Source organism: Bombus bifarius, unplaced genomic scaffold (genome assembly GCF_011952205.1).
Source record: "Bombus bifarius isolate JDL3187 unplaced genomic scaffold, Bbif_JDL3187 scf7180000007977, whole genome shotgun sequence".
Taxonomy (NCBI): Eukaryota; Metazoa; Arthropoda; class Insecta; order Hymenoptera; family Apidae; genus Bombus; species Bombus bifarius.
This window is the reverse complement of record NW_022884362.1, coordinates 4,808,631-4,821,874: the sequence shown is the minus strand read 5'-3', so window position 1 is coordinate 4,821,874 and position 13,244 is coordinate 4,808,631. Positions and strand designations below refer to the sequence as shown.

Below are 13,244 nucleotides of genomic sequence, written 5' to 3'. Positions count from 1 at the left end.
AACGAGACAGAAGATAATGCAAATCATATCGATTTACGTGCACCATCGTTTATTAAATACTTAAACGCAAAATAGTCGAAGTACTTTAACTAAACATAGCCATTTTCTTCGTATTGCTTAAAACTATTCTACATTCTGTTTGGTGAAATTATATACGTAATATAAAATATAGTAAACATAGAAATAGAATTTCTAGGCAATATGCATCTTCCAATAAAATTAATATTATCGTTTTTTCAAGTTAAAGGAATCGATATTTAATTTATTTTATAATTCTGTCATTTCCGTCGTATTATTAAAAATTATTCTATTATTCTACTCGATGAAATCGTTTATCGTTATGAATTTAAAAGAAAAAAAAAACATAAAAAGAGGATGTCTAGAAAAAAATTCTTATCTAGAAGGTTAACCTTATAATTTCTAAGCCGATGTCATTAAAAATCAATATTAACAAATAAAAATAAGAATAAAAATATCCATATTGCCCAGTACGATTAAACGAAACCGAACGTTTTCATGAATCTTTCGATCGTCACTTTTCAAGTCTGATATTTAATATCCAGGCAACCTTCGTATATGTAGAAAAGAAAAAAATATCATCGGTCTTTCGTTAAAAATGCTAGAAACTCAAAAAACAAACAATCTTGTGACGTATAGAAAGAAAAAATCTCAACAAGCTGGTTTAAATGTGACACATGAATACGTACGCCGCAATGTGTTTCGAGCTACCTACGTCTAAGATAAACTATAAAAAACATGTTGTTTGCGAGTATATAGTTTTCAGATATGTATAACGCATACTCTCTCTCTCACTCTCTTTTCTCTTTCTCTCTCTCTCTCTCTCTTTCTCTTGTATCAACAGTTTGTATCAATACCATGAACAAACGATTCAACGAACAGTGTTTAAACTTATTGTCCCTTTGTAAATTGTGTTCGCGACGTTGTAACTCTTAAAAGCTATTATGAAGAGAAATTTCACCGTGCGTGAATTTTTATTCCTATATTGTCAGGCTTTATTTTACTTTTATCGTGCAATAATGCCATTGTAATACTATTTGTAATCACTAGGCTGCGTATATTTACGGAAATGTTTATTTCTGCAAGTATCGCTAAAAACATAGAACCGAAACGGAAATTTGTTTCGCCTACTATCATTACGACCATTATCTTGGATATCTTAGACACATTGTACGGTGTTATCAACCACCAACAATGACGGTACAATCGGCGATAAGGTGATGCTACGTGAAGAAACCTAGCGAAAATATAGAATAAGATGCTTTCATACGTCGCTTCGTTTGTTGGGAAAATTAAGCTTGTACATTCGTCAGACATACTTCAATAAAATAGGTCGAAGGTACGTAATAAAAGTTTTTTCGCTTTGTTTTCAAGAACGATAAATTAGTAAATTTATCGCGCGCCTGTACCAGGCTAATTGTTCGCTAAGTATGTTCAAACTTTATCTTCTTGAAAGGGAAAATTTTATTTCGCGTGTGCAACAACCTGCTGCTAATTGTCCACTCATACTTAGTCGGTAATTAACCAAGTTTAACTCGACAAATTTTCAAACCAATTAGTTTCTTTCTCGATTTTCTTGAACACGCGTCAACGATCTTTATTCTGCATTTTCGACTTGCTGTTTCACGTAGAATCAACCAATAGCAGACTGCGCCATAGTTTCTGAAACACCGTATATACTTTGGTACATTATATGGATTTTCGCATTTTTAGATGTCCCATAAACGCATAAAAATCCGCGACCCAATGATTACTGTAAAACATTTGGTTTCGTTTGTTCGATTTCATTAATCTTTAATGTTGAAAAACGTATTGAGACAAACCTTCATCCATGACAGCCTTTAAGAGCGCAATATTCACCGAGATTAATATGAAAAATTTGTCGATCGGCGAACGTTTCCATAATCGATAAACTATGGTTCTAGTAACGATACAAACTTGCATGCCTGGGAAATTTTTTACATGCTTCCGTTTAAACATCGATTTCTTCCGTTCCTTTGTTCGGGACGTACATATACGCGTGAAAACAAGAATTGGCGATAGAACCGCGCGCAAAACTATTTCGGTAAGACGAGAATGATAATCGACAGGAACATGAATATCTTTTATCATCGCCAGCGCCGAAAAAATACTACAAGATGATGTTTATATCGAAATCGATATCCTCGTCAGTGATTTTCAGTTAGTCTACAGGGTGGCCGATTTTAATTTACAAGTTTATTTGGGAAAGTACGCTGGGTTGAATGGAAAATTTCAGCAACTTTATCATATAGTACATGGCGCGATCTTAATGGACAGGTTGTAAATAAAATGAATTTTTAACTTGTCGATAGATAAATAAATTTTATGGAAGGTAAGATATGCAATATTTGTTTAAACATTTGTAAGCAAGCAATTGTAAATTTTGAAATAATATTATATTTAAGACGACGAATACGACTCTTTATCTTTGTTTTTCCCTTACTCGAAAGAACGAAGGTAGAATCTTTTTCACTGAAATAACAGATTCATATAACGCATACGTAATGTATGTATATATGACTGATTTCGTGAAATACAGGTATTCTCGATGTGTTGAATTCTATTTTACAAATCTGCAAATCCTTGAAAATCCATTTTATCCTTTTCAACGCAGCTTACTTTCCGCAATAACTTCATTTATATGGTAAGATAAATCATCCTGTATGAGACGAATGATAGATTGCGCAATCGTTTGGCGAAAGCTACGATTATTAAGTGCTCTTCTATCCTTTCGCTTATAATTAATCAATTCAACAAAATTTTAAGAAATTTTGCAGCATATCCGGTTTAAACTCGCGAAACGAGGTATTTTTCTAATTCTTAAAAAAAAAAAATGATATTATATAAACGATTTTATAATAATGCAATTTTTTTTTGCAAGCTTTGCAATTAGCCGCAGTAATTTCGAAATGTCGTTATATAATATTTTCTGTAATTTATTAATTATTCATTAATTTTTCTTTTAGCTTCATTTCTAAGCTATTATAAGTATTCTTTTGAATTTACCAAAACTTTTACCTATGTAATAGGAATAAATGTATAAAGAAACAGTCTTCTTTAAATTCATTTTACAACCAAAATTTTAGATATAAATCACGTTTTGCATATCGAATTTTGATAAAAAATATATATAGGAAAGGAAAACAAAAATAGCTAATTTTTACACGTAAGAATGTAAAAAGCATTATGTGACACACGATCAAGCTGGATATGCTGCAGAACTCTTATACAAATAGTACAATTGAACATTCAACTATTAATTATAACAAGGAAAATTTCTTCATTTAGCGATAACGATTACTGAAAAATTTACAACGTACGTATGTAGTTATCTCATCAGATTTCAACGATAACAAAACATTTCTATTGATTTTCTTTTAATTGTGCTATGTCTTAAATAATATTTTCGAAGGATTATAAATTTCACGTGAGGATATTATATTTTATTTAAGAGAAAAATAATTATTTCGAATATATAATCGCAAATCTTCAAGAAGAAATTTTCTCCTTCAAGAGCAATATATTTGTTGTAATTCAGTATTTGACTAAACATAAATTTGAAATATTCGTATAAAATGAGTCCTTCAAATTCTAATTGTTCTGTTCATATTTCAATTATATACCTTGTTTCTAACAAAACGTCACGTTTACTTTTCCTTCAATTTCAGTTTGATTTTACTCGAACGATTGGACTACTTTTGAGCGTATGCTTGAAAACGTCGTCAAACTTATTGACTATTATTTATACGTAAAACATAACAATATGATCATCGATTAATTATTGATAAAACACGACGACCTTTCGTAATACTTATACATACTTCAATCCCCCCCAAAAAAGAATAAATGTAAATAGAATTTCGATAAGCACCTCACGAACGATACATTAATACACGTATAGCGACAATATTATCGAATATTCTTTAATTATTTGACCCTTTATGTATAAACAATGTAATAAAAATGATTTAATAAGAAGGAAATATAGCAGTTTATGTAATGAGATTTGCTTGTATACCAAATATGGTTTGAGAATTAAATTGTATTATTTTCGTTACTTATAGATGAAGTCATCTTGGATGAAAAAAATAGTATATTTTTACTAAAATATCATAAAATGTTAATCATACAAACAAATATACTAAATGCAATTTATAGGAATACAATGTAATAAATGCAAAATAAAATATGAAGAGCAAACTGTTTTACAGATTTCTTTCAAGCATATAAAATTTTAATTTCTTAAGTATTATACAACAATATAATAATTCTATCAACAAAATTATAAATTTTAGTTCCAAAGCTTTAATTATACCAACTTCTTTGCATACATATCAAAGATAAAAGAAGAAATTATGATAAGAATAAACATTGTATCACTTCAGAAAGCAAATGAAACATAAAGGATTAAATAATATGTCAATCTGGAAAGACATACATACATATATGTATATGATATATATGTATATAAGTAGTATAGTACTGCTAGTATTTTAACAAAGAGAAACAATATGTCTGGTTTTTAACGTTTTATAGAGTAACTACATTTCATTGACTATTCAAACAGCGATTATAATTTTTTCAATATAATTACATTTTAACTTATAACAGAAACATGACTTTAATTGAAAAGCTTAATTTCAATTCGTTAATGTCTCTGCAGTACCATACTCTTAAATCTAATTGAGAAAGCTTGTCGTAAATAGAATTCTGGAATGTTGAAGCAGCATTGTAACATACCACTTACGTTATGCTGGATATATTGTTTAGGAAGTATTATCCCAGACCATGGTCCTCGAAGAAACCTTGTGGAGTTTCCTCCTGAAACATATGAATAGTATTATTACATTAAAGATCCATACAAAAAGTACATCTACGGATATGAAGAGGGATCAATTTCTTTGATGCTGCATATTATCATATAATGCAAATATACATAATGAAAATATATAAACAAACACGTACCTAGTTTGTAATTAAGTAATCTCCTTGATGCAGCTTCAAATGGTGAACTGAACCCTTTTCATATAACTGAGTATATACTTGTATGGATACACAAAGCTGCACAAAGCACATGTTCATTTATTGCTTCGTTTAAAATGCTTAAGCATCAATCAAAGAAATATCTGTATTGCATGCTGCATACAGAATGTCTCTGTATTTATAATTAAGTGTAGATATTGTAACTTGACGAAGTTTAACGAAAATTCTTTCTAACAAAGAGTGAGTAAATAAAAATTCTAATATCTTTATTTTATGTATAAATAAATCAAGATATATCTTATTAAAATCTGAAAGGGTAAATACAGTAGCAATAAATACATAAATGGGTTAATTACATGGAAAAGGTAGTATATAATTTTGTATACAATTGTGTAAAAATTTCTTTGTATACATTTATTATGGGTATTATTATATACTGTGTTAAAGTTATAATATTAAAAATTGACACTGTTTATGTATATACACATGTACACATATAAAAGTGATACCTTCAAACATTCACCTCTAATTAGATACTGAAATAAATACCTTTATGAAGACAAATATAATACTATATAACATGTCACAGAAAAGATCCTTATGCATTAAAAAATGATGTATACATTATCTAAACACTTTTTTTCTATTTACACATAAAGAAATAATAATTTCTCAAATGTGCATTACTTTATTGCCATAGTATGAAGCTAATTTTATTACCTGCTCAATAATAAAATGAAAAGCAATTTCGTAATTAAGATGAATCTCTATAATGTATATATATAGTTTTCTATGATGTATATATATATATTATACACATGAACTACATGAATATTACTATTAAATCTATTTGTGTCGCCTATAAAAAATATACTAATGTTCAAATACTAAATTTGTAAGGGTTGTCAATGATAAAAAATTGATGCTCAATAACTATAGAAAAAGTAGAGATGTATGATGGCATCATGCAGCGGATGAGTCTGCTCCGGATCTTGATTCATGTGGGCTGACAGATTGGCCATGGAGGGCATGCAAGAACGCAGCACCTACAAAAGCCCTATCTCCCGCAGGGCACCTTCCACAGCTTCATCCTTCCACAAACAAACAAATATTCTAACTAATCTTTAGTGTATTTCTAGATATGTCCTTAGTAATGGAACAATAATCTTGAGCTAAATCTTAGTAATAAATTTTATCTTACAAAATATATATAGTAAGAGTAATATAGTATCAAAATAAAAATAAATTTTATCTTACATGATATTTTACAAAGAATAAAATATGTTATAAAATATTCTGAAAACCAAAGAACAAATTGAAATTTCTTAATCAGAACACTTTATTATCTCACTTTAATTAGTACCTAAATGAAATAAAGTCAGCAAAACTAACAATAAATGGCATGTTGATAAACTAAACATGCATTTTGATACTATGTATTTACTGCAACTTTCGTACTTATTATTTTTTGTTTTTGATTCAATATGGTGTTAGGATTGTTCTCTTCTAGTATAATTAAAATACGAAACCTTCTCAATTAAACACTAATTTCTTAAAATTATAAACTCACTATTATATTTTATGATATTATTAATATAGAAGTTTGAACTAAAGATTTAAATATGATATCCCAATTCTAAAAATTCCATAATACAATTAAGCTACTACGTAAAAAATTTGGTAACATTACCACAAAAGTTTCTGTTAATACATCACAAAATATAACATTTACTTTGTGTAACAGACATTCCAAATTGTATTCTAAATTAAAAATAAATCATATAATAATGCTAGAATCTAACATATCCTTTACATATGTAAAAATAAAACTATAACATAATACAAAATGTTGTTAAAAATGTCATCTATCACTGACGCTAAACTGTTTAACATTTAAACAAAACATAATTAAGAAAAATTACCTTATATGAACCAGTGCCTACGAATAAATAATATCCATTGATGTTTTCATTATTCTTATGGTATAGTATCTTATTGAAATAAAATAAACAAATGTTATAAATCTATAAGATGGAAATCTAAAAAAATAACGAACATACAAGCATACTTCCGCAATGTAGGAACTTATCATGAATACCATTTAAGACATCATGTGTATCACAATCAATATCATTACATAAAATCATTAACATAATTGACCATGATTGATATTTATTACAATTTAGAAATATATACATACATTTCAATAACTACTTATGGACAACAGCATTTCCATAGCATCATACCCTTTAAGGTAAAGCAACTCTTTTTATAAGTTATAAACAATTAAATTACGCTATCACTTTTATCAAAATAAAAAGAATAAACTCAATATTATTTAGCAATATTTATTTTGGTTATCATTATATTACTCAATGCATGCATAGTATCAAAATAAAAATAATAAAATACCAAATTTTTATGCAAGAAAATATTAATATTTGAAAGGTTACTTTAAACAAATATAAATAAAACAATTTAAATATAAAATTTAGTGGAATTCTACTAATTCATATTATTTTTTGTAGCTTTTTTTATGATAAAAATACGTTTTAGAATAATGGTATGTAATATAATCATTTTTATTACGAGTTATGTCATATGATTTATATTACGTTAGACAAAACCTGCTATAGACTAGAAACAATGATTTTAAAAAGGGAAGAGGACTTTTTGTACACACGAAGGAAATCTTCGAAATTTCATGGAATACAAACTATTCGACTTATCGATCTAAAAATGTTAATTTTTTGTAAAAAATTTCGGCTTTGATGCTTTGTGTTTTACTACTGCGATATTTTAAAGATTTGGCACTTAATGTCTTAATAATAAGATATTTTTCTATTATTCTGGTTCAAGATAAAAACTTTTATTGTACACATTTACCAAATTTTAAATCAAACCATCTATTCACTTATTCAGTTTTTGCGAAATCATACAAAAAAAAAAAAAAAGTAAATGTAAAATAGTGAAAATCAATAAAATTAATGTTCTGACCATTGAATGCATTGGTCATTTCAATATTTGTATTATTTATTATATAGCAAAAATGTTCAAACGTTGATGTTCAATGAAAAGAGGATAAAGCTTTTTTAAAATCATTCAAATGGAAATTTTCATTATTTTCCTTGTAAGAACAATTTTTTTTATGAAAAATACCAAATAGTATCCAAAACTTTATTGCAAAAATTACGATGTAAAGTTAATAATAAATGTTTATAATACCATCATTTTTACAAATTTTAAAGAAATACTTTAGGAATATAGTTTTGAAATCCCAAACCTTAGATATACAGAAAAGAATTAAATTGAAATTGAACTTGGAAGTTCAATCCCATTAAATTTATCTTAATACACGAATTCATCCTTTATCAATGTTAAAAATTTTTCTTAAAAAATTTTAAATATTTCTTAAAAAATTTTAATTCCCTTTCTATTTCTAATAATATTATTTAAAAATATCTTTAATTTATTTTATATATTAGTTAAATACTAATTAATCTTTGTTGTACAAATATTATGAAGTTATATTCTTCTATATATGATACTTTAAATATTTTTATGTAATTTATATACAGTGTTATAAATTTCATTTCAGGAAGTATGTTACATAATATATATATATTTATTTTTGCTTCATAAACTAGAGATCTGTTGTATATATAAAAATATTATTGATTGTATGAATTTTTAATTACTAGGTTAAGATAATTTTTATCTTTTTGTTCTAGCATAAATAAAACAATATATTCTCTGAAATACATTTAAAGTAACGAAATAGATCTTTATAGAAATACTAATACACCTAAAAGTGCTTATACATGTATATATATATTTTCTGTTATTTTTATACTGTTATTCCCATAATCATAAAATATAATAATTTTAAAAGTGCACATTTAAACTACATTATTTAAAAATATTTCGAATGTAACTAAATTTTCAATCTACATTTTTCATGTTTAAAGCAGCAATTATGTTTCTGTATTTGCAACATGCCAAATAAAAAGCTAAATATTTTTTTCTAAATGTGTACTAAATTTTTAAAACTTTAAGACAGAAAAATAACTTTGTTATAGTGATATTATGTCTTATTAATATTTTAATAGAAAATACTATAAGTTAATTATATTAGAAATAATTACAAAATATTTAATAATTTTATAATATTTACTTGCATAATGCAGATTTATTCTCATACAAATAGCTAACTATTTTTTTTTAATGTAGTACTACTGATTTGCTTCAGTCTAAAAGGTACTATTTTATATAAAGGAACATTTGAACCAGAAACAATATATTATCATTAATTTTGTAAATTATGTCATATTACACAATGTTCTATGACAACATTTGATATTAAAATATGGCAACGGTTCTTTATATGTTTAACTTTATCACTATAGATATGCTGTTGCGTACATTATGAATAAAAATTCACAACATGTGTAAGCCCACTTACATTAAAGAGAGAATAAGCGTATAAGCATTCTATGCACACAGCATTAGCTACAAAGAAAATATAAAGTTACAATACTTTTAAATACAAAATATATCTATATTCATCTATGCATAATATTTTACTTAATATTATTGAAAAAAATAAGCAGACACTTTTTATGCTTTCCTGATTATACAATATATATAACTAGGATTATTTTATGACACATTATATTGAAAAGAAATGAATCACATTCATGATTCATAATAGTATAGAGTATTCTTCATGATTGCATGTACATATTAATAATATGTATAATATGGATTTTTCGAACTAAACATATATCAATAATTACATACAACACACCTCAAACATTAATAAAAATTTTAAGTATTTCATAACAGACTACATAAAAGAATAGAACTATTTTCAGATTGCAAAGATATATAATATATGTAGCACATAAAACATATGGAAATGTGAAAAAATATCAAATAAAAAAAAACAACACATGAATATTTAAAATTAAAAAATTACATTCCGTCATGCAATTTAGATATTACACTGTTAATAAACATTAAAATATCATTATAACCCAGTTTCTCCAGACAGTAAAATAATGCAGTAATTACTTTCACATAAGAAGATTTCATTGATTTAGATTTTTCCCATCTATATGTTCTTATTTTGAATATTCTGTTAAGTATTAATAATAATTGTTTACTACGCTATGTACATTTAAAGTTAAATGTAAATTTTTTCTTATATGTATATATCTTAAAAAAGGAACTGTATACATATATATATAATATATATATATAATAAAGTATTATTACGAGTTGAGCTTATATATCATCACATTATTTTACCCAGAATAAACAGGCTACAAACATGCTCCACATATATATCAGCCAAGAGGTTTTAATACTTTTTATATGTACCTCTTAATCAGTGTGAAATTTGATTATTTTAATAAGAATGTTACACACCAACTATTGATGGTTAAATATATTGCAAGAGTCGTTTTAACGAATCTTCAAATATTAAAATACTAATATATAGTTATGAGAATATAACAAAAATTGCAAAATATTATTAATTTTCTTAAAGAAGAAAATTAATAAAATAAAAAAAATGTATAGGTCAAAATGACTCTGTAATATTACTAGAAAGTAACAGAAGAAAATTATAATATCGTTAAAAAGGACAAGTCACAACTCAATGGGTACATCCCCATAACTAACCTCCTGTAGTAAATCCTGAGCTGCAATGGCTTTTAAAACATTTTTTTTGCTAGTCTCTTGAATTTCACCACCAACCAATAATTCGTCTAAGATGAAATATGCTTTTTCAAAGTTGAAAATTATATCTAGTTCACAAACCTAGTAACATATTTAAAATGATATTAAAGTTTTAATCTCCTCGCCTGCATAAAATAAAATAAAAATAGATATCATTTTAACTACAAATTTCTGTATTAAAATACAATATAATGTTTATATTAATACTTTTGTAGACAATATTAATAAATATTAGGTTAAGTAAAAAGTTCTGAGCGTTTTTCGCTAGATGTCTTTAGTGAGCCATATCTCACGATGTGCACATCGCATCGAGTCATAGTATACACCGATTTCAAGGTGATATTACGCATCAAAAAGGTTCTTTGTCAGTTTTGTGTTCGGTGAAGCCAGTTGTGTGTTACAGCGTTCGAAAATGGAGATAAAAAAAGAGAAAATTCGATACATTCTTCAGTACCACTACGACCAAGGTGAAAAGGCGGAGCAGGCGGCCAAAAAAATTTGTGCTGTTTATGGACCCAGTACAGTATCGAATGCAACAGCAAAGCGGTGGTTCCAACGATTCCGTTCTGGTAATATGGACGTCGAAGATGAGGCACGCTCTGGTAGGCCAATCGTCGAAAATGTGGATAAAATCATGGAAATCGTCGAGTCGGACCGGCATGTGAGCACTTATTCCATTGCCCAGGAACTGAAGATTAGCCAGAAAACCGTTTGGAACCATTTGCATAAGGCTGGTCTCAAGAAGAAGCTCGACGTATGGGTGCCACATGAATTGACGCAAAAGAACCTTTTGGACCGAATTGATGCCTGCGATTCTTTGTTGAGACGTAACGAAATCGACCCATTTTTGAAGCGGATGGTGACTGGCGATGTAAAATGGGTCACATACGAGAACAACAGCCGAAAAAGATCGTGGTCCAATCGCGGTGGGCCGGCCCAAACGATCGCCAAGCGTGGATTAACGGCCAAGAAGGTTTTATTGTGTGTTTGGTGGGATTGGAAGGGAATCATCCATTATGAGCTGCTCCCATCGGGGCAAACACTTAATTCGGACCTCTATTGTCAACAACTGACCAGACTGAAGCAGGCGATCGACCAGAAGCGGCCAGAATTGGCCAATAGGAAAGGTGTTGTGTTCCATCAAGACAACGCCAGGCCGCACACATCTTTAACGACGCGTCAGAAGCTCCGAGAGCTTGGCTGGGAGGTTCTATCGCATCCGCCGTACAGTCCAGACCTGGCACCAAGCGATTATCACCTTTTTAAGTTTTTGCAAAATTTTCTTGATGGTACAAAACTGGCCTCAAGAGAGGCTTGTGAAAATGAGCTGGTCAAGTTTTTTACCAATAGGGACGAGGACTTCTTCAACCGCGGAATTATGAAATTGCCTTCAAAATGGACAAAAGTAATCGAACAAAACGGCGCATATTTAATCTAAATCGAATAATCTTGACTATGTTAATTTCATCGTCGAAATAAAGCGAAAAAGCGCTCAGAACTTTTTACTTCACCTAATATATTATATACAGAAAAGTGTAATAATGAATTTTAAGTAAATATGTATTCCAAAAATTACATTTAAATATATCTTATTATGAAAAAATACAATTAAGTTCATACTCACACTTCCAAAGTATTTATCCAATAGTTCGACATAACGATGTATAATTTCTAATGTTAATAATTCATTATCATTTTGTTCTATTGCACAACAAAAATATAAACTGGCATATCTGAAAAACAAATAAAATATGAAAATAATTTGCTGTTCAAATGCTATCGATGAACAGAGTAAAATTTTCATTTACTTCAACAAAAACTTGTTATTCTTGGAAAACATAATGTAATTGTGATATACCTTTTATAGACAACCTTAACATCCTTCCATTCTAAGAAACTTGACATTTTTGGTTTTCGTGCTAATATTGTAGTAATTAATTCTCGAGTAATCTTTTTCTTCAATTTATCAGGATGGGCCACATACCACTTTTGTAAACGCAATTTTCCTTGACGACTGAATAATAACATAAATTGCATCTAAAAGATTTAACATACATATATATATATATATATATATAATTTAAAAATTATCTAAGATACCATTAATAAGTTTTGTTTAGTTCTCTTCGTGTAAGGATAAAAATAATAATAACTATTTACCATTTTGAAATAAGTCCGCTTTTTAACAAAACAATTCCAAAAGAATTCACAGCACTTTTCGATAAATCACAATACAAAGTCTACTCCAATTTCCAATTTTGGTATGTGTAATTTGTGCACATTTAATCACAGGTTTTTACTAGATGGCGCTGATATGAACGAAGGAAATACGTCATAGTCATGTGTAATTTGAATTTGTCAAGGAAGAAAATATTTATTACAAAACTATGCAAAATATCATATAGAAGAGATAACGTATATTAAAACCATATTGATATAAATAAAGCAAGAAATAATACGTACAAATTAGTAGTGAAGTA

At 27.8% G+C, this 13,244-nt stretch overlaps 1 protein-coding gene across 4 annotated transcripts; it reads right to left on the bottom strand.

Annotated features, from left to right (window-relative positions):
• Positions 1-2,906: 2,906 nt before the first annotated feature.
• On the bottom strand, positions 2,907-13,093 carry LOC117204067 (AP-1 complex subunit sigma-2). 4 transcript variants are annotated; one of them, XM_033441090.1, is made up of 6 exons: positions 12,925-13,093; positions 12,623-12,801; positions 12,389-12,497; positions 10,708-10,845; positions 5,005-5,100; positions 2,907-4,860 (listed from the first exon to the last, which is right to left on the bottom strand). In XM_033441090.1, the coding sequence occupies exons 1-5, from the start codon at positions 12,925-12,927 to the stop codon at positions 5,005-5,007; spliced, it is 525 nt and encodes a 174-aa protein (XP_033296981.1). In that variant the 5' UTR covers positions 12,928-13,093; the 3' UTR covers positions 2,907-4,860. The 4 variants fall into 4 exon arrangements, with proteins under 4 accessions (XP_033296981.1, XP_033296983.1, XP_033296985.1 ...); XM_033441094.1 differs by lacking the exons at positions 2,907-4,860; positions 5,005-5,100 and adding exons at positions 5,903-6,113; positions 9,485-9,531 and having other exon boundaries at positions 12,925-13,090; XM_033441092.1 differs by lacking the exon at positions 5,005-5,100 and having other exon boundaries at positions 12,925-13,088.
• Between the last annotated feature and the right edge of the window lie 151 nt (positions 13,094-13,244).

Coding starts and splice junctions, on each gene's coding strand:
- LOC117204067 (XM_033441090.1), bottom strand. Junction 12,498..12,622: donor GTTAAGGTTGTCTATAAAAG/GTATATCACAAT, acceptor TTTGTTTTTCAG/ATATGCCAGTTTATATTTTT. Junction 10,846..12,388: donor TGGATAAATACTTTGGAAGT/GTGAGTATGAAC, acceptor ATATGTTACTAG/GTTTGTGAACTAGATATAAT.